Source organism: Brienomyrus brachyistius, chromosome 13 (genome assembly GCF_023856365.1).
Source record: "Brienomyrus brachyistius isolate T26 chromosome 13, BBRACH_0.4, whole genome shotgun sequence".
Lineage (NCBI taxonomy): Eukaryota > Metazoa > Chordata > Actinopteri > Osteoglossiformes > Mormyridae > Brienomyrus > Brienomyrus brachyistius.
In genome coordinates this window covers 19,352,838-19,375,335 of record NC_064545.1, presented here as the reverse complement: position 1 = coordinate 19,375,335, position 22,498 = coordinate 19,352,838, and the positions used below count along the sequence as shown (strand labels likewise).

The window sequence follows — 22,498 nt, the reverse complement described above, 5'->3', positions numbered from 1 at the left end:
CGCAAGGACGGGGCGACGAGCAAAGAGGCAGGCGAGCCGGCAAGATCAGGGCAAACGGGGATTTATTAAACTGACGAGGACTAGGGAACATCGCAGGAATACGCTCACAAGGTAATAACCACAATGACAGACAATGGACTCAGGCAAGGCACGGACTGAAATACACAGGACTGATCAAATTAACTAGACACAGCTGGGTACAATCGGGAGAAAACACGTGGGTAATCAGGGGGCGTGGCACACAGGAGGAGCGGGCCGGGCATGACAACTGCAATCAGTGATTAAGGATTTTTCACTAAAAACAGATGCATATATATGACTAATATAAAAAATAACTGACATCGGGTGCGGAGAAGCAGGCGAAGGGAGCCGTGAATGCGTTTAATCAGGGTAAAAAGGGAATCACAGGGAACAAGGCACGTAGCAACAACAACGACAGATCTGGAGAATGAAATAGAACACACTGAAATACACAAGACAAACAAGATCAAACAGGAAAGCTGGTAACAAGCGGGATTCACACGAGATAAATGAAGTGGGCGTGGCCCACGAGGTCTGAACGATCGGTTGTGACAATAACAATGTACTGTACAGTGAACCTACTACGCTAAACCACAAAACACGATTAAGCTCTTGTCGGCTGTGTTTTCTAAAAACAAATGCATGTCTTTGAAACATTTGAAAATTGAAAAAAAAAGGGATAGACAATGGTATCTTTCTCTTCTTCAGTGTAATATTCAGTTATGAAGTCCATCTTGCCACTCCTGATAACGGTAAGTCACGTCGGAGTCACGTCGTCTTGCCTCTCTATATATTTGTATATACAGTAGCTGAGATGACTATAAAGTTTACTTTGTCTTTGGCTGACTTTTTTATGTGACCGAGCACTACTCTTAGGACTTTTTTAAGGTAAACATGAGTTGCCTGTACTAAGGCGATGAGTTCAACACAGGCGTATTTCGATGTGATAATTAATTTTTAAATAGTTAAGTCATACATTCCACGACTTCAGAATTATCCGCACGACAAGATGGATTCTTATAGCTCGCGACAAGAAGATTTGTCGTTCGAACGGAAATGACGTAGGGGCTTGAGAGTGGAAGGGGCCTGACAGAGGACACGCGCTGTCAGGCCCTTCTGCAGCCAGATGCCTCTCACAAGACCAGTTCAGAGGTAAAGAAAGCATAAGAAAATATTCTCTCTGAAAGCATTTGCCTAGAGCGCCCCCTGGTGTACAGGTTGAGAGATTATGACTGTGATATCAAAGAGAGAGAGATTTACAAAATATCAGCCCAAGATGAAACGTGCATTACAGATCTGTGGAATGAGGGAATGGTTTTCTTCTATAGTTTTTTTCTGCTGGGAAATGAACAAGGATTAAAAACAACCGCTGCTGATATCGACAGAGCTCGCTGTGGTTTAACAATTATCCTTGACTCCACTGAAGCTATTTTTCTGTTATAAACTTAAATGTCATAAGTAAAAATATTTTGTAGCTTTTTACGAATGTTGCTTTCAAAAGAGATTTACAGACAACACACAAGGTTACAGGTTAAATGTAAAGATTTTAGATCAAATTTAATGAATTTGTTTCCATATTAAAGTGTCACATCGTTATACAAAGGAACAACAAACTACTGCAACAAATTGGTAGAGCAACTATTTGTTTTAAAAGTGGATACATATGAGAGGCTATGAACATTCTGCAGATAGGAGGCCTATCTTATAAGCTCGTTTTAAAGTAGGCCTAATAATGCCCATGAAGATAGGGATTCCTCTTCAAACCACGATTCTGCTCTTTCATTTCTTCATACATTACTATCAATGTCGAAATCCGTTTCCACAAAATCACGATGAAGATGAGCAGGATGACCAAGGAGATGCAGAGGGCAGCTATATTAAATGAACGAGCCTTAGATCCGTACTCCTGTGCGGCTTCCAGGTCACCCAGCACCTTCCGGTCTCTGGCCTGAATTAGGAGATAACAAAAACACAAATCAAATGTAAATTGCAACCCAACCACCTAAGGAAAAAAAAGGACTTGTTCAGCGTTAGCTGACTAAAACCACTACCAGCAGGCCGAACCACAAGAGACCGTATTTTTGACACTGACAATTCAGTACTTTCCCTTTTCCATTGACTTTTAGTCAAGGTACCACTAACAAAGCTACCAAACCAGCTGGGGTACTTTTCCGGTTCTTCTTTGCCTTACAAACACAAAATATATCCACATTCTGAGAAAGTGTAGGTGCCATCTCAGAAAAAGGATGCATGAGGAGACCCGAGTTTTAATTGTGATTTGGTCGGAATAACGTGATGTGGATGGGTTGACAATTTTTTTTATTACTATAATATACTATATTAGAAAATTTTCAGATGTTGCGATGTTATTTTGTTACAATAAATACTGGGATATTTATAAAGCAAACAAGGAGTTTTGTGGATGGGAAATTGACCAGATCAGCTGGGAGGGATGCATTGTGGGATTGCTGTCATGTCTTAGGCTTAAGGTACAAAGTTGTTTGTATCAGTTGCTTTGCTGATAGTACAGCATGTATAGTTTCTTACTGAAGCTTGCAATCTGGGTCAGGGTCACAGTTGCGGCTAGCAAGCAGAGAAGCGACAGGAAACTTTTGGGTATGTCTCAGAACCTGTCGAGATAAAAATACTCAGCTCAGGTTAACAGCGGAGGTTTTAGACCACTTGCGTTAATGCGGGCGGGCCGGCGGGCTGGCGGGGGGGGCAGACTGGAACCAGTTCTTCTGTTGGTGGGGCAGATGCATTTAACCTTAATGTCCTCCAAGTATTACTTACACTACATAGCGAGCATATGAAGAAGCAAAAGACAATTTTGAAAGTTATTTATGCAACGCTTTGCAGTTAAATGTTGCACTTTTTACAAATACATAACTCACTCTGATTTCTTGTTTAGACTGTCTTGCTTCCACAAGCTTGATAATTTTTTTCTATTGTTAACTTTGCTTTTCAAAACCCGAAGCGACTCGACCACCCAGCGGACCGACATTAAAGTCCATCAAGAAAATGTCCTTACGCTTGTGTTTCGCTTGTTCTCAGGGGAGCCACGGGGAGTGAGGGGCATGCATTTTGTCATGGGGGGGCACTGCTACTCCCCCGCCCCAGAACCGCCATTATGTGGGGATGATGAGAAGAGGGGTTGGAGTTGACGAGAAGACACCTCTTGTGAAAAGAGAAAGTCTGAATGCTTCGATCACGTACTGCAATAATCCTTCGCGTAAAGAATCGCATACTGCAGTAACTAATAGCATAAAGGGTGCATTTTCAGGGAAACTCAGTAAAGGTATATAAACTTTTCCTTTTTCGGGGTGTGCCATCTCTTTGGAACAGGGACACTGTTTCTCTTCTGTATGCTTCTGAACTGCTTCGCTTATTCTCATGGTGATTATTTGCCAGCCATTAGAGAAGTAATTTAGAGGAAAACGAGGAAGGATCTATTAGGTACATTTTTTACTTTCCACAGTTTAAAATAAATTTCTCAAAAAGCCGTCTACGATACAGCAAGGATGTAAAGGATTGTGATCGGTTTGGAGAGCGTAATGCTGAGTTCATTGAAAGGCATCTGCGGTAAACTTTAACCTAAGCTATTATACACATACTATATGATCTTTAAAAGGAGCAATCGCTACAAGTGCAAAGTTTGCTAAGTTTTATTTCTTATACCGGTAAAATGTTTTGCAAAAGTTTAACTCCCCCCCCTCCGCAGCGCTATCCGGTAACAATATGAAGTAGTCTCGTCTCAAGACATCTGACTATTGTGGTCCCTGCAGTGTGAAGCCTGGAACACACTGGATGCGTGGGGAGTGCGTCGCACCTGTGGAAAGTATAGATTTTCATTTCAGCACCCAAGTTAACAGAAGAGAGCAGCCAAACTGGAGCGGCTCACACCTCATCTGTTTATCACACGCACTGGGAGCGGTTCTCAGCTAAAATATGCAGTTAAAAGATCTGTTGATAGTCATACTGACATCATACCAGTAAAATTCCAAAGCTGACATCAAAATTGCATAATTGACCGAAAAAGGCATCTCCTTTAATTCTGAATTTTTGTAGTTCCCATCAACAAGTGCTCTTTATGATTTATATGTGAGCAAATTATTTATTTTCTTTGTGAAAACGAGAACAGTGTTACTGGATGTGATACCCACCTATAATGTAACGAGAGACAAATTCATGTTTGTTCTTTTGAGCTATTACAGTCGGTATTAAATTGTACACATGTGAAAACGCCAGGTTTTTGTTATGTAAAAAAATGAGACTACGATAAAACTTTTCACAAGTTTTCGCACCTTTAACGTGACCTATAACTTGTACAATTCAATTTGAAAAGAAAGAAATCTATTAGGGGAAAAATATAAAGAATAAAATAACGTGTCGGGGTCAGTGCCCGGCTTTAGTCAAAGTGGAGGGAAGTAGGAACAGCTCCAAATACCGGTCAATTGTGGCTCAAAACCTTCTGGTGTCTGTGAGAAAGCTGTGATGAAGGGGAATTTCACCTTACAGCACGACAATGACCCCAGGCATACATCCAAATCAACAAAAGAATGACTTCACCAGAAGAAAGCTAAAGTCTTCGAATGGCTCAGCCAGAACCCAGGCCACAATATACTTTAAAATGTGTAAAATGACCTGTTGAGGGTCGTGCACCAGAGGTGCCCTCGCAATCTGACAGATTTGGGCGTTTTTACATGACAGAGCGGGCAAATACTGCCAAGCCAAGATGCGGCAAGCTGATAGACTCCCACCCAAAAGGACTGAATGCTGTAAATAACTCAAAAGGTTCTTCAGCAAAGTATTAGTTTAAGAGTAAGTACTCATGTAACAAGCTTATTGTTTGTTTTTTCCATCTAACAGATTTGTTTGTTTCTTAACTGAATTTTTATACTGGTGAGTATACTTTTTATATCCACACACTCGACATAAACATGCTTGTGATAGTCTAAGTAGTAGGTAACATGAACGTCATTTTACAGCAGGCATGCTGTTTTCAGCATAACACCTGTTAATACAACCCCCCCCCCCCCCCCCCCCCCCCCCCCGAATAATCATGTTGTCATGATGAATGGGTTGGGACCTCAACCTCCTTCCCCCGAAGTTCAATCTAAAGTTACGTGTTTATTTCAGAATATGGCTAAAGCAGGACACTTAATCCGAAAAGACAATCAGAAAATCTCCAATTGTATAAACTGGTGACAATCTTACTCATTTTGAATGAAATAGTCCACAGTGGTGGTTCGTAAAAAATACAAAGACGTGTTTAACTGTTATATAATGATTATCTTTCTATCATCAGGTCAGACTTGCTGCACTCACCTTGATAGAGTAGCAAAGAGCGATGAATCCCAAGCAACATGGATTACAGTGGATGAAGTTGAACAAGGACCACAGAATGTGATCCCGCAGTGGGGGGGTCGATGCCATCCGCAGCTCTTGGAGATTCATAGGTCTGGAGTTGCTGGTTTGCATCGGTAACATCTCTGACTGGTACTGGATGGTGTTCATAGTAAATTCTGCTGCTAAGAGGTCTTCCTTGAGGTGAAAACAAACACAGAATGATGAAGTGTACTGTGACATCCACCAGCCTTGGTTATGAAGCACAGAGGCGTGGCAGCTTGCTCTACAAGGTGGGACGAGTTTCATGTCCTAGAAATCAAAACTAAAAAAGCACATTTTTTTCTTTTATCAGTTTGTTTTAAAAATTATTAATCTCTAACTCAAAGCTACAGCCAAATTTGTATAAACATGAGAGCTGTGACGGTCCAGCTTAGTTTATGTCTCTACTGCATGAAATTAAGGACAGAAAAACATTAAAATTCAAAGTGCTTAACTTCAATAATCTGCAGATGATTTGCCAAAAAAACACACATTTGTTTTTCCTTATACCAACACATAAAATTATTTCTAAGCCAAAGCTATAGCTCGAATTTGTATAAACATGAGGGTCATAACGGTACAGCTTTTCCACGGTTTGGTACGTGTCACAGCCTTTGGGCTGCGATAAAGGTATAGTTTCAGAGAATTAATACTAAAGAAGAAAATAAAACACATAACCTGTTTAGTAAACAACAAATCCTTCATTTTTCCATGTAACATCTCTTTGAAGCTTTTATAAAAGCGAGATGAAACCTTTGGGCGTCGTGGGTTTTTCTTGTGGTTGGAGAGACAGTTTGCTCTGGTGATTCTCTAATGTGAAGCTGGACTCCAAGATTTCAATACCCCATTCTCTCAATTACAAGCAGACTTGTAAATGAGAAATTGTTGATTTGAATCCCCGACCAGCAAGGCACCACTGGGGTACCCTGGGCAAGGTACCCAATGGGGAGAGATTTTTCTTCTCTTACTGCAGTAACCCCCAGAGGAGGTTTTTCCCCTCACCTGCAACAAGCCCCAGGGATAGAGGAAAACTGAGACTGCAGCTCTTGCTATAATTGACAGGTCTCCCATTCCCATGTGGACCTGGCCATGCGTACACATCGCAGCACCCTGTCCTGAAAGTGATGAGCTGTGCGGCCGGACATGCAGGAGGCCTGCCTGGGGTCGCGGTGAACCATCCACGCCGGCGGCAACATTCACATCTCTGCCATCCAGGTGATAGATAACGGCTGAAAAATGCTATTGCGAAAGCAGTCGTGATGTTCCGTCCAAAGCCGCTACCGGTGAAGGTGCAAGGAGCCGTAGAGGCCATCGTGTGCGAGCTAAAAAAGGAGGTCAACATTCACAAAGGATTGTGGAGCTTGAAACATAATGTTTAAGGCAAAGATTATGAGTGCGTTGTGGACTCGGCAGTTAATGCTTTCTGGGAAATGCAGCAGATCCATCAGTCCTTGACGTTTATAAACGGAAAAATAACTACGGATGTCTGATATTTTTTCATGCATGAATCTCACTACTTTTTAAATATAGCTACCATGTGCTCTGCTTAACATTATTTAGTATTTTAATCAGCTTTTTTTCATTGATCGCTAGTAATGATACAATTGGTTGTAACTGACAGACATCCCTTATTCTAAAATGTTATCGGATATTTTTGCCTACATATAATGTGGTTGTTGCTAAATGAAATAATATGCTTTAAATACCATGTGTCATTCTTGCGAAATGTTCATGATGGATGACGAGCACTTGGACTGTATTTATTATACGCCTTCTAACCCTGGTGCATTTGCTGGTACAGACAGACTGTACAGATCCGCTTATACTACATGCTGCCAACAACAAGACCAGTTCAGAGGTAAAGAAAGCATTAGAAAATATTCTCTCTGAAAGCATTTGCCTAGAGCGCCCCCTGGTGTACAGGTTGAGAGATTATGACTGTGATATCAAAGAGAGAGAGATTTACAAAATATCAGCCCAAGATGAAACATGCATTACAGATCTGTGGAATGAGGAAATGTTTTTCTTCTATAGTTTTTTTCTGCTGGGAAATGAACAAGGATTAACAACAACCGCTGCTGATATCGACAGAGCTCGGTGTGGTTTAACAATTATCCTTGACTCCACTGAAGCTATTTTTCTGTTATAAACTTAAATGTCATAAGTAAAAATATTTTTTAGCTTTTTACGAATGTTGCTTTCAAAAGAGATTTACAGACAACACACAAGGTTACAGGTTAAATGTAAAGATTTTAGATCAAATTTAATGAATTTGTTTCCATATTAAAGTGTCACATCGTTATACAAAGGAACAACAAACTACTGCAACAAATTGGTAGAGCAACTATTTGTTTTAAAAGTGGATACATATGAGAGGCTATGAACATTCTGCAGATAGGAGGCCTATCTTATAAGCTCGTTTTAAAGTAGGCCTAATAACGCCCATGAAGAAAGGGATTCCTCTTCAAACCACGATTCTGCTGTTTTTCCATTTCTTCATACATTACTATCACTGTCGAAATATCTTTCCACAAAATCACGATGAAGAAGATCAGGATGACCAAGGAGGAGAAGAGGGCAGCTGAATTACAGCAGCAAGCCTTAGATCCGTACACCTGTGCGGCTTCCAGGTCGCCCAGCACCTTCCGGTCTCTGGCCTGAATCAGGAGATAACAAAAACACAAATCAAAAGTAAATTGCAACCCAACCACCTTAGGAGAAGTCGACTTGATCAGTGTTATTTGATTAAAACCACTACCAGCAGGCCTAACCACAAGGGATGCTTTTCCATTGCACAAGGTGTTGTATTTTTGCTACTAAAAATTCAGTATTTTCCCTTTTCCACTGACTTCAACTGGTCAAGGTACCAGTAAGAAAGCTACTATACGAAACCAGCCGGGGTACTTTTCCATTCTTAAATTGCAATTTAGTCAGAATAACAGACGCAATGTGATGTGGATGGGATGACAAAATAAAAAAAATATATAATATACTATATTAGAAAAAATTCAGATGTTGCGATGTTATATTGTTACAATAAATACTGGGATATTTATAAAGCAAACAAGGAGTTCTGTGGATGGGAAATTGACCAGATCAGCTAGGAGGGATGCATTGTGGGATTGCTGTCATGTCTTAGGTTGCTTTGCTGATAGTACAGCACGTATAGTTTCTTCCTGAAACTTGAAATCTGGGTCAGGGTAACAGTTGCGGCTAGCAAGCAGAGAAGCGAAAGGAATTTTTTGGGTATGTCTCAGAACCTGTTTTGATGAAAATACACCGCTGAGGTTTTGTTGTGGGGGTAATGCTACCCCCCCACCCCGCCCCAGAAGTGCTCTTCCGTGGGAACGATGAGAAGAGGAGTTGGGGTGGAAGAGAAGACACCTCTTGTGAAAAGATAAAGTCTCAAAAGTAAATTTCTCAAATATCTTACGATACAGCAAGGATGTAAAGGATTGTGATCGGTTTGGAGAGCGTAATGCCAGGTTTTTGTGATGCAAAAAAATGAGACCATGATAAAACTTTTCACAACTTTAATTTGACCTATAACTTGTACAATTCAATTTGAAAAGAAAGAAATCTATTAGGGGAAAAATATAAAGAATAAAATAACGTGTCGGGTTCAGTGCCGGCTTTAGTCAAGGTGGAGGGAAGCAGGAACAGCTCCAAATACCGGTCAATTGTGGCTCAAAACCTTCTGGTGTCTGTGAGAAAGCTGTGATGAAGGGGAATTTCACCTTACAGCACGACAATGACCCCAGGCATACATCCAAATCAACAAAAGAATGACTTCACCAGAAGAAAGCTAAAGTCTTCGAATGGCTCAGCCAGAACCCAGGCCACAATATACTTTAAAATGTGTGAAATGACCTGTTGAGGGTCGTGCACCAGAGGTGCCCTCGCAATCTGACAGATTTTGGGCGTTTTTACATGACAGAGCGGGCAAATACTGCCAAGCCAAGATGCGGCAAGCTGATAGACTCCCACCCAAAAGGACTGAATGCTGTAAATAACTCAAAAGGTGCTTCAGCAAAGTATTAGTTTAAGAGTAAGTACTCATGTAACAAGCTTATTGTTTGTTTTTTCCATCTAACAGATTTGTTTGTTTCTTAACTGAATTTTGATACTGGTGAGTATACTTTTTATATCCACACACTCGACATAAACATGCTTGTGATAGTCTAAGTAGTAGGTAACATGAACGTCATTTTACAGCAGGCATGCTGTTTTCAGCATAACACCTGTTAATACAACCCCCCCCCCCCCCCCCCCCCCGAATAATCATGTTGTCATGATGAATGGGTTGGGACCTCAACCTCCTTCCCCCGAAGTTCAATCTAAAGTTACGTGTTTGTTTCAGAATATGGCTAAAGCAGGACACTTAATCCGAAAAGACAATCAGAAAATCTCCAATTGTATAAACTGGTGACAATCTTACTCATTTTGAATGAAATAGTCCACAGTGGTGGTTCGTAAAAAATACAAAGACGTGTTTAACTCTTATATAATGATTATCTTTCTATCATCAGGTCAGACTTGCTGCACTCACCTTGATAGAGTAGCAAAGAGCGATGAATCCCAAGCAACATGGATTACAGTGGATGAAGTTGAACAAGGACCACAGAATGTGATCCCGCAGTGGGGGGGTCGATGCCATCCGCAGCTCACGGTGATACACAGGTCTACATTCAAGTTCACGTTGCCGCTCGGAGTTGCTGGTTTGCATCGGTAAAACCTCTGACTGGTACTGGATGGAGTCCATAGTAAATTCTGCTGCTAAGAGGTCTCCCTTGAGGTGAAAACAAATACAGAATGATGAAGTGTACTGCGACATCCACCAGCCTTGGTTATGAAGCATAGAGGCGTGGCAGCTTGTTCTACAAAGTGGGACGAGTTTCATGTTCTGGAAACCGAAACTCAAAAAGCTAATTTTTTTCTTTTCTCATTTTGTTTTAAAAATGATTCATTTCTAATTTAAAGCTACAGCCAAATTTGTATAAACATGAGAGCTGTGACGGTCCAGCTTAGTTTATGTCTCTACTGCATGAAATTAAGGACAGAAAAACGTTAAAATTAAAAGCGCTTAACTTCAATAATCTGCAGATGTTTTGCCTATACTGTTTTAAATGAACTGTGTATGTAGTTTGTACCATGCATATACAGGAAATATAAATTTTCGAAATACCAAATCATATCACTGTTAAAAAGCAACCACAGACAACTTGTTGGAGAAAGCGCTAGGCTTTGCACTCCAGATCATATATGTGTTGGAGAAAGCGTCAAAGCCTTACACTCCAGATCATATATGTGTTGGAGAAAACGCCAAAGCCTTACACTCCAGATCATATATGTGTTGGAGAAAACGCCAAAGCCTTACACTCCAGATCATATATGTGTTGGAGAAAGAGCCAAAGCCTTACACTCCAGATCACATATATGTTGGAGAAAGAGCCAAAGCCTTACACTCCAGATCATATATGTGTTGGAGAAAGAGCCAAAGCCTTACACTCCAGATCATATATATGTTGGAGAAAGCGCCAAAGCCTTACACTCCAGATCATATATATGTTGGAGAAAGTGCCAAAGCTTTACACTCCAGATCATATATATGTTGGAGAAAGAGCCAAAGCTTTACACTCCAGATCATATATGTGTTGGAGAAAGCGCCAAAGCCTTACACTCCAGATGATATATGTGTTGGAGAAAGCGCCAAAGCCTTACACTCCAGATCATATATATGTTGGAGAAAGAGCCAAAGCTTTACACTCCAGATCATATATGTGTTGGAGAAAGCGCCAAAGCTTTACACTCCAGATCATATCTGTGTTGGAGAAAGCGCCAAAGCTTTACACTCCAGATCATATCTGTGTTGGAGAAAACGCCAAAGCCTTACACTCCAGATCATATATATGTTGGAGAAAGAGCCAAAGCTTTACACTCCAGATCATATATGTGTTGGAGAAAACGCCAAAGCTTTACACTCCAGATCATATATGTGTTGGAGAAAGCGCCAAAGCCTTACACTCCAGATGATATATGTGTTGGAGAAAGCGCCAAAGCCTTACACTCCAGATCATATATATGTTGGAGAAAGAGCCAAAGCTTTACGCTCCAGATCATATATGTGTTGGAGAAAGCGCCAAAGCCTTACACTCCAGATGATATATGTGTTGGAGAAAGCGCCAAAGCCTTACACTCCAGATCATATATGTGTTGGAGAAAGCGCCAAAGCTTTACACTCCAGATCATATATGTGTTGGAGAAAGCGCCAAAGCTTTACACTCCAGATCATATATGTGTTGGAGAAAGCGCCAAAGCTTTACACTCCAGATCATATATGTGTTGGAGAAAGCGCCAAAGCTTTACACTCCAGATCATATCTGTGTTGGAGAAAACGCCAAAGCCTTACACTCCAGATCATATATGTGTTGGAGAAAGCGCCAAAGCCTTACACTCCAGATGATATATGTGTTGGAGAAAGCGCCAAAGCCTTACACTCCAGATCATATATGTGTTGGAGAAAGCGCCAAAGCTTTACACTCCAGATCATATATATGTTGGAGAAAGCGCCAAAGCCTTACACTCCAGATGATATATGTGTTGGAGAAAGCGCCAAAGCCTTACACTCCAGATCATATATGTGTTGGAGAAAGCGCCAAAGCTTTACACTCCAGATCATATATATGTTGGAGAAAGCGCCAAAGCCTTACACTCCAGATGATATATGTGTTGGAGAAAGCGCCAAAGCCTTACACTCCAGATCATATATGTGTTGGAGAAAGCGCCAAAGCTTTACACTCCAGATCATATATATGTTGGAGAAAGAGCCAAAGCTTTACACTCCAGATCATATATGTGTTGGAGAAAACGCCAAAGCTTTACACTCCAGATCATATATGTGTTGGAGAAAGCGCCAAAGCCTTACACTCCAGATGATATATGTGTTGGAGAAAGCGCCAAAGCCTTACACTCCAGATCATATATGTGTTGGAGAAAGCGCCAAAGCTTTACACTCCAGATCATATATGTGTTGGAGAAAGCGCCAAAGCTTTACACTCCAGATCATATCTGTGTTGGAGAAAGCGCCAAAGATTTACACTCCAGATCATATATGTGTTGGAGAAAGCGCCAAAGCCTTACACTCCAGATGATATATGTGTTGGAGAAAGCGCCAAAGCCTTACACTCCAGATGATATATGTGTTGGAGAAAGCGCCAAAGCCTTACACTCCAGATCATATATATGTTGGAGAAAGCGCCAAAGCTTTACACTCCAGATCATATATGTGTTGGAGAAAGCGTCAAAGCTTTACACTCCAGATCATATATATGTTGGAGAAAGAGCCAAAGCTTTACACTCCAGATCATATATATGTTGGAGAAAGCGCCAAAGCTTTACACTCCAGATCATATATATGTTGGAGAAAGCGCCAAAGCTTTACACTCCAGATCATATATGTGTTGGAGAAAGCGTCAAAGCTTTACACTCCAGATCATATATATGTTGGAGAAAGAGCCAAAGCTTTACACTCCAGATCATATATGTGTTGGAGAAAGCGTCAAAGCTTTACACTCCAGATCATATATATGTTGGAGAAAGCGCCAAAGCTTTACACTCCAGATCATATATGTGTTGGAGAAAGCGTCAAAGCCTTACACTCCAGATCATATATATGTTGGAGAAAGAGCCAAAGCTTTACACTCCAGATCATATATATGTTGGAGAAAGAGCCAAAGCTTTACACTCCAGATCATATATGTGTTGGAGAAAGCGCCAAAGCTTTACACTCCAGATCATATCTGTGTTGGAGAAAGCGCCAAAGCTTTACACTCCAGATCATATATGTGTTGGAGAAAGCGCCAAAGCCTTACACTCCAGATGATATATGTGTTGGAGAAAGCGCCAAAGCCTTACACTCCAGATGATATATGTGTTGGAGAAAGCGCCAAAGCCTTACACTCCAGATCATATATATGTTGGAGAAAGCGCCAAAGCTTTACACTCCAGATCATATATGTGTTGGAGAAAGCGTCAAAGCTTTACACTCCAGATCATATATATGTTGGAGAAAGAGCCAAAGCTTTACACTCCAGATCATATATGTGTTGGAGAAAGCGCCAAAGCTTTACACTCCAGATCATATCTGTGTTGGAGAAAACGCCAAAGCCTTACACTCCAGATCATATATATGTTGGAGAAAGAGCCAAAGCTTTACACTCCAGATCATATATGTGTTGGAGAAAACGCCAAAGCCTTACACTCCAGATCATATCTGTGTTGGAGAAAGCGCCAAAGCCTTACACTCCAGATCATATATATGTTGGAGAAAGCGCCAAAGCCTTACACTCCAGATCATATCTGTGTTGGAGAAAGCGCCAAAGCCTTACACTCCAGATGATATATGTGTTGGAGAAAGCGCCAAAGCCTTACACTCCAGATCATATATGTGTTGGAGAAAGAGCCAAAGCCTTACACTCCAGATCATATATGTGTTGGAGAAAGCGCCAAAGCCTTACACTCCAGATCATATATGTGTTGGAGAAAGCGCCAAAGCCTTACACTCCAGATGATATATGTGTTGGAGAAAGCGCCAAAGCCTTACACTCCAGATCATATCTGTGTTGGAGAAAGAGCCAAAGCTTTACACTCCAGATCATATATGTGTTGGAGAAAGCGCCAAAGCCTTACACTCCAGATCATATATGTGTTGGAGAAAGCGTCAAAGCCTTACACTCCAGATCATATCTGTGTTGGAGAAAGCGCCAAAGCCTTACACTCCAGATCATATATGTGTTGGAGAAAGCGCCAAAGCCTTACACTCCAGATCATATCTGTGTTGGAGAAAGCGCCAAAGCCTTACACTCCAGATCATATCTGTGTTGGAGAAAGCGCCAAAGCCTTACACTGTAGATCATATATGTGTTGGAGAAAGCGCCAAAGCCTTACACTCCAGATCATATCTGTGTTGGAGAAAGCGCCAAAGCCTTACACTCCAAATCATATATATGTTGGAGAAAGAGCCAAAGCCTTACACTCCAGATCATATCTGTGTTGGAGAAAGCGCCAAAGCTTTACACTCCAGATCATATATGTGTTGGAGAAAGCGCCAAAGCTTTACACTCCAGATCATATCTGTGTTGGAGAAAGCGCCAAAGCCTTACACTCCAGATGATATATGTGTTGGAGAAAGCGCCAAAGCCTTACACTCCAGATCATATCTGTGTTGGAGAAAGCGCCAAAGCCTTACACTCCAGATCATATATGTGTTGGAGAAAGCGCCAAAGCCTTACACTCCAAATCATATATGTGTTGGAGAAAGCGCCAAAGCCTTACACTCCAGATCATATCTGTGTTGGAGAAAGCGCCAAAGCCTTACACTCCAAATCATATATGTGTTGGAGAAAGCGCCAAAGCCTTACACTCCAGATCATATATGTGTTGGAGAAAGCGCCAAAGCCTTACACTCCAGATCATATCTGTGTTGGAGAAAGCGCCAAAGCCTTACACTCCAGATCATATCTGTGTTGGAGAAAGCGCCAAAGCCTTACACTCCAGATCATATATGTGTTGGAGAAAGCGCCAAAGCCTTACACTCCAGATCATATATGTGTTGGAGAAAGCGCCAAAGCCTTACACTCCAGATCATATCTGTGTTGGAGAAAGCGCCAAAGCCTTACACTCCAGATCATATATGTGTTGGAGAAAGCGCCAAAGCCTTACACTCCAGATCATATCTGTGTTGGAGAAAGCGCCAAAGCCTTACACTCCAGATCATATCTGTGTTGGAGAAAGCGCCAAAGCCTTACACTCCAAATCATATATATGTTGGAGAAAGCGCCAAAGCCTTACACTCCAGATCATATCTGTGTTGGAGAAAGCGCCAAAGCCTTACACTGCAGATCATATATGTGTTGGAGAAAGCGCCAAAGCCTTAGACTCCAGATCATATCTGTGTTGGAGAAAGCGCCAAAGCCTTACACTCCAAATAATATATATGTTGGAGAAAGCGCCAAAGCCTTACACTTCAGATCATATCTGTGTTGGAGAAAGCGCCAAAGCCTTACACTCCAGATCATATATATGTTGGAGAAAGCGCCAAAGCCTTACACTCGAGATCATATATGTGTTGGAGAAAGCGCCAAAGCCTTACACTCCAGATGATATATGTGTTGGAGAAAGCGTCAAAGCTTTACACTCCAGATCATATATGTGTTGGAGAAAGCGCCAAAGCTTTACACTCCAGATGATATATGTGTTGGAGAAAGCGCAAAAGCTTTACACTCCAGATCATATATGTGTTGGAGAAAGCGCCAAAGCCTTACACTCCAGATGATATATGTGTTGGAGAAAGCGTCAAAGCTTTACACTCCAGATCATATATGTGTTGGAGAAAGCGCCAAAGCTTTACACTCCAGATCATATATGTGTTGGAGAAAGCGCCAGAGCCTTACACTCCAGATGATATATGTGTTGGAGAAAGCGCCAAAGCCTTACACTCCAGATCATATCTGTGTTGGAGAAAGCGCCAAAGCCTTACACTCCAGATCATATATGTGTTGGAGAAAGCGTCAAAGCCTTACACTCCAGATCATATATGTGTTGGAGAAAGCGCCAAAGCCTTACACTCCAGATCATATATGTGTTGGAGAAAGCGCCAAAGCTTTACACTCCAGATCATATCTGTGTTGGAGAAAGCGCCAAAGCCTTACACTCCAGATCATATATGTGTTGGAGAAAGCGTCAAAGCCTTACACTCCAGATCATATATGTGTTGGAGAAAGCGCCAAAGCCTTACACTCCAGATCATATATGTGTTGGAGAAAGCGTCAAAGCCTTACACTCCAGATCATATATGTGTTGGAGAAAGCGCCAAAGCCTTACACTCCAGATCATATATGTGTTGGAGAAAGCGCCAAAGCTTTACACTCCAGATCATATATGTGTTGGAGAAAGCGCCAAAGCCTTACACTCCAGATCATATATGTGTTGGAGAAAGCGTCAAAGCCTTACACTCCAGATCATATATATGTTGGAGAAAGCGCCAAAGCCTTACACTCCAGATCATATATGTGTTGGAGAAAGCGTCAAAGCTACACTCGAGATCATATATGTGTTGGAGAAAGAGCCAAACCCTTACACTCCAGATCATATATGTGTTGGAGAAAGCGCCAAAGCCTTACACTCCAGATCATATATGTGTTGGAGAAAGCGCCAAAGCCTTACACTCCAGATCATATATGTGTTGGAGAAAGCGCCAAAGCCTTACACTCCAGATCATATATGTGTTGGAGAAAGCGTCAAAGCCTTACACTCCAGATCATATATGTGTTGGAGAAAGCGTCAAAGCTTTACACTCCAGATCATATATGTGTTGGAGAAAGCGCCAAAGCTTTACACTCCAGATCATATATGTGTTGGAGAAAGCGCCAAAGCCTTACACTCCAGATCATATATGTGTTGGAGAAAGCGCCAAAGCCTTACACTCCAGATCATATATGTGTTGGAGAAAGCGCCAAAGCCTTACACTCCAGATCATATATGTGTTGGAGAAAGAGCCAAAGCCTTACACTCCAGATCATATATGTGTTGGAGAAAGCGCCAAAGCCTTACACTCCAAATCATATATGTGTTGGAGAAAGCGCCAAAGCCTTACACTCCAGATCATATATGTGTTGGAGAAAGCGCCAAAGCCTTACACTCCAGATCATATCTGTGTTGGAGAAAGCGCCAAAGCCTTACACTCCAGATCATATCTGTGTTGGAGAAAGCGCCAAAGCCTTACACTCCAGATCATATATGTGTTGGAGAAAGCGCCAAAGCCTTACACTCCAGATCATATATGTGTTGGAGAAAGCGCCAAAGCCTTACACTCCAGATCATATCTGTGTTGGAGAAAGCGCCAAAGCCTTACACTCCAGATCATATATGTGTTGGAGAAAGCGCCAAAGCCTTACACTCCAGATCATATCTGTGTTGGAGAAAGCGCCAAAGCCTTACACTCCAGATCATATCTGTGTTGGAGAAAGCGCCAAAGCCTTACACTCCAAATCATATATATGTTGGAGAAAGCGCCAAAGCCTTACACTCCAGATCATATCTGTGTTGGAGAAAGCGCCAAAGCCTTACACTGCAGATCATATATGTGTTGGAGAAAGCGCCAAAGCCTTAGACTCCAGATCATATCTGTGTTGGAGAAAGCGCCAAAGCCTTACACTCCAAATAATATATATGTTGGAGAAAGCGCCAAAGCCTTACACTTCAGATCATATCTGTGTTGGAGAAAGCGCCAAAGCCTTACACTCCAGATCATATATATGTTGGAGAAAGCGCCAAAGCCTTACACTCGAGATCATATATGTGTTGGAGAAAGCGCCAAAGCCTTACACTCCAGATGATATATGTGTTGGAGAAAGCGTCAAAGCTTTACACTCCAGATCATATATGTGTTGGAGAAAGCGCCAAAGCTTTACACTCCAGATGATATATGTGTTGGAGAAAGCGCAAAAGCTTTACACTCCAGATCATATATGTGTTGGAGAAAGCGCCAAAGCCTTACACTCCAGATGATATATGTGTTGGAGAAAGCGTCAAAGCTTTACACTCCAGATCATATATGTGTTGGAGAAAGCGCCAAAGCTTTACACTCCAGATCATATATGTGTTGGAGAAAGCGCCAGAGCCTTACACTCCAGATGATATATGTGTTGGAGAAAGCGCCAAAGCCTTACACTCCAGATCATATCTGTGTTGGAGAAAGCGCCAAAGCCTTACACTCCAGATCATATATGTGTTGGAGAAAGCGTCAAAGCCTTACACTCCAGATCATATATGTGTTGGAGAAAGCGCCAAAGCCTTACACTCCAGATCATATATGTGTTGGAGAAAGCGCCAAAGCTTTACACTCCAGATCATATCTGTGTTGGAGAAAGCGCCAAAGCCTTACACTCCAGATCATATATGTGTTGGAGAAAGCGTCAAAGCCTTACACTCCAGATCATATATGTGTTGGAGAAAGCGCCAAAGCCTTACACTCCAGATCATATATGTGTTGGAGAAAGCGTCAAAGCCTTACACTCCAGATCATATATGTGTTGGAGAAAGCGCCAAAGCCTTACACTCCAGATCATATATGTGTTGGAGAAAGCGCCAAAGCTTTACACTCCAGATCATATATGTGTTGGAGAAAGCGCCAAAGCCTTACACTCCAGATCATATATGTGTTGGAGAAAGCGTCAAAGCCTTACACTCCAGATCATATATATGTTGGAGAAAGCGCCAAAGCCTTACACTCCAGATCATATATGTGTTGGAGAAAGCGTCAAAGCTACACTCGAGATCATATATGTGTTGGAGAAAGAGCCAAACCCTTACACTCCAGATCATATATGTGTTGGAGAAAGCGCCAAAGCCTTACACTCCAGATCATATATGTGTTGGAGAAAGCGCCAAAGCCTTACACTCCAGATCATATATGTGTTGGAGAAAGCGCCAAAGCCTTACACTCCAGATCATATATGTGTTGGAGAAAGCGTCAAAGCCTTACACTCCAGATCATATATGTGTTGGAGAAAGCGTCAAAGCTTTACACTCCAGATCATATATGTGTTGGAGAAAGCGCCAAAGCTTTACACTCCAGATCATATATGTGTTGGAGAAAGCGCCAAAGCCTTACACTCCAGATCATATATGTGTTGGAGAAAGCGCCAAAGCCTTACACTCCAGATCATATATGTGTTGGAGAAAGCGCCAAAGCCTTACACTCCAGATCATATATGTGTTGGAGAAAGAGCCAAAGCCTTACACTCCAGATCATATATGTGTTGGAGAAAGCGCCAAAGCTTTACACTCCAGATCATATATGTGTTGGAGAAAGCGCCAAAGCTTTACACTCCAGATCATATATGTGTTGGAGAAAGCGCCAAAGCCTTACACTCCAGATCATATATGTGTTGGAGAAAGAGCCAAAGCCTTACACTCCAGATCATATATGTGTTGGAGAAAGCGCCAAAGCTTTACACTCCAGATCATATATGTGTTGGAGAAAGCGCCAAAGCCTTACACTCCAGATCATATATGTGTTGGAGAAAGAGCCAAAGCCTTACACTCCAGATCATATATGTGTTGGAGAAAGCGCCAAAGCTTTACACTCCAGATCATATCTGTGTTGGAGAAAGTGCCAAAGCTGTACACTCCAGATCATATATGTGTTGGAGAAAGCGCCAAAGCTTTACACTCCAGATCATATATGTGTTGGAGAAAGCGCCAAAGCTTTACACTCCAGATCATATATGTGTTGGAGAAAGCGCCAAAGCTTTACACTCCAGATCATATATGTGTTGGAGAAAGCGCCAAAGCCTTACACTCCAGATCATATATGTGTTGGAGAAAGCGCCAAAGCCTTACACTCCAGATCATATATGTGTTGGAGAAAGCGCCAAAGCTTTACACTCCAGATCATATCTGTGTTGGAGAAAGTGCCAAAGCTGTACACTCCAGATCATATATGTGTTGGAGAAAGCGCCAAAGCTTTACACTCCAGATCATATATGTGTTGGAGAAAGCGCCAAAGCCTTACACTCCAGATCATATATGTGTTGGAGAAAGCGCCAAAGCCTTACACTCCAGATCATATATGTGTTGGAGAAAGCGCCAAAGCCTTACACTCCAGATCATATATGTGTTGGAGAAAGCGCCAAAGCTTTACACTCCAGATCATATCTGTGTTGGAGAAAGCGCCAAAGCTTTACACTCCAGATCATATCTGTGTTGGAGAAAGCGCCAAAGCCTTACACTCCAGATCATATCTGTGTTGGAGAAAGCGCCAAAGCCTTACACTCCAGATCATATCTGTGTTGGAGAAAGCGCCAAAGCCTTACACTCCAGATCATATATCTGTTGGAGAAAGCGCCAAAGCCTTACACTCCAGATCATATATTTGTTGGAGAAAGCGCCAAAGCCTTACACTCCAGATCATATATGTGTTGGAGAAAGCGCCAAAGCCTTACACTCCAGATCATATATGTGTTGGAGAAAGCGCCAAAGCCTTACACTCCAGATCATATATATGTTGGAGAAAGCGCCAAAGCCTTACACTCCAGATCATATATGTGTTGGAGAAAGCGCCAAAGCCTTACACTCCAGATCATATCTGTGTTGGAGAAAGAGCCAAACCCTTACACTCCAGATGATATATGTGTTGGAGAAAGCGCCAAAGCTTTACACTCCAGATCATATATGTGTTGGAGAAAGCGCCAAAGCCTTACACTCCAGATCATATCTGTGTTGGAGAAAGCGCCAAAGCCTTACACTCCAGATCATATATGTGTTGGAGAAAGCGCCAAAGCCTTACACTCCAGATCATATATGTGTTGGAGAAAGCGCCAAAGCCTTACACTCCAGATCATATATGTGTTGGAGAAAGCGCCAAAGCCTTACACTCCAGATCATATATGTGTTGGAGAAAGCGCCAAAGCCTTACACTCCAGATCATATATATGTTGGAGAAAGCGCCAAAGCCTTACACTCCAGATCATATATGTGTTGGAGAAAGAGCCAAAGCCTTACACTCCAGATCATATCTGTGTTGGAGAAAGAGCCAAACCCTTACACTCCAGATGATATATGTGTTGGAGAAAGCGCCAAAGCTTTACACTCCAGATCATATATGTGTTGGAGAAAGCGCCAAAGCCTTACACTCCAGATCATATATGTGTTGGAGAAAGCGCCAAAGCCTTACACTCCAGATCATATCTGTGTTGGAGAAAGCGCCAAAGCCTTACACTCCAGATCATATATGTGTTGGAGAAAGCGCCAAAGCCTTACACTCCAGATCATATCTGTGTTGGAGAAAGAGCCAAACCCTTACACTCCAGATGATATATGTGTTGGAGAAAGCGCCAAAGCTTTACACTCCAGATCATATATGTGTTGGAGAAAGCGCCAAAGCCTTACACTCCAGATCATATCTGTGTTGGAGAAAGAGCCAAACCCTTACACTCCAGATGATATATGTGTTGGAGAAAGCGCCAAAGCTTTACACTCCAGATCATATATGTGTTGGAGAAAGCGCCAAAGCTTTACACTCCAGATCATATATGTGTTGGAGAAAGCGCCAAAGCTTTACACTCCAGATCATATATATGTTGGAGAAAGCGCCAAAGCCTTACACTCCAGATCATATATGTGTTGGAGAAAGCGCCAAAGCTTTACACTCCAGATCATATATGTGTTGGAGAAAGCGTCAAAGCCTTACACTCCAGATGATATATGTGTTGGAGAAAGCGCCAAAGCCTTACACTCCAGATCATATATGTGTTGGAGAAAGTGCCAAAGCCTTACACTCCAGATCATATATGTGTTGGAGAAAGAGCCAAAGCCTTACACTCCAGATGATATATGTGTTGGAGAAAGCGCCAAAGCTTTACACTCCAGATCATATATGTGTTGGAGAAAGCGCCAAAGCTTTACACTCCAGATCATATATGTGTTGGAGAAAGTGCCAAAGCTTTACACTCCAGATCATATATGTGTTGGAGAAAGCGCCAAAGCCTTACACTCCAGATCATATATGTGTTGGAGAAAGTGCCAAAGCCTTACGCTCCAGATGATATATGTGTTGGAGAAAGCGCCAAAGCCTTACACTACAGATCATATATGTGTTGGAGAAAGCGTCAAAGCCTTACACTCCAGATCATATCTGTGTTGGAGAAAGCGCCAAAGCCTTACACTCCAGATCATATATGTGTTGGAGAAAGCGCCAAAGCCTTACACTCCAGATCATATCTGTGTTGGAGAAAGCGCCAAAGCCTTACACTCCAGATCATATCTGTGTTGGAGAAAGCGCCAAAGCCTTACACTGTAGATCATATATGTGTTGGAGAAAGCGCCAAAGCCTTACACTCCAGATCATATCTGTGTTGGAGAAAGCGCCAAAGCCTTACACTCCAAATCATATATATGTTGGAGAAAGAGCCAAAGCCTTACACTCCAGATCATATCTGTGTTGGAGAAAGCGCCAAAGCCTTACACTCCAAATCATATATATGTTGGAGAAAGAGCCAAAGCGTTACACTCCAGATCATATCTGTGT

At 41.9% G+C, this 22,498-nt stretch overlaps 1 protein-coding gene across 3 annotated transcripts in view; it reads right to left on the bottom strand.

Moving 5' to 3' along the window:
* Positions 1–1,545: 1,545 nt before the first annotated feature.
* The window catches only part of LOC125705914 (dispanin subfamily A member 2b-like), a 48,352-nt gene continuing 27,399 nt past the window's right edge, over positions 1,546–22,498 (bottom strand). Inside the window, exons 1-2 of one of the 3 annotated variants that reach the window (XM_048972260.1) lie at positions 9,959–10,285; positions 7,640–8,066 (exon numbers count right to left, since the gene is read on the bottom strand). In XM_048972260.1, coding sequence (XP_048828217.1) covers positions 7,842–8,066; positions 9,959–10,267 — 534 coding nt within the window. In that variant the 5' untranslated portion in view covers positions 10,268–10,285 and the 3' untranslated portion in view covers positions 7,640–7,841. Of the gene's footprint in view, positions 1,970–7,639; positions 8,067–9,958; positions 10,286–22,498 lie in introns of those variants that run through there. The other 2 variants (XM_048972266.1, XM_048972264.1) reach the window with 2 other exon arrangements.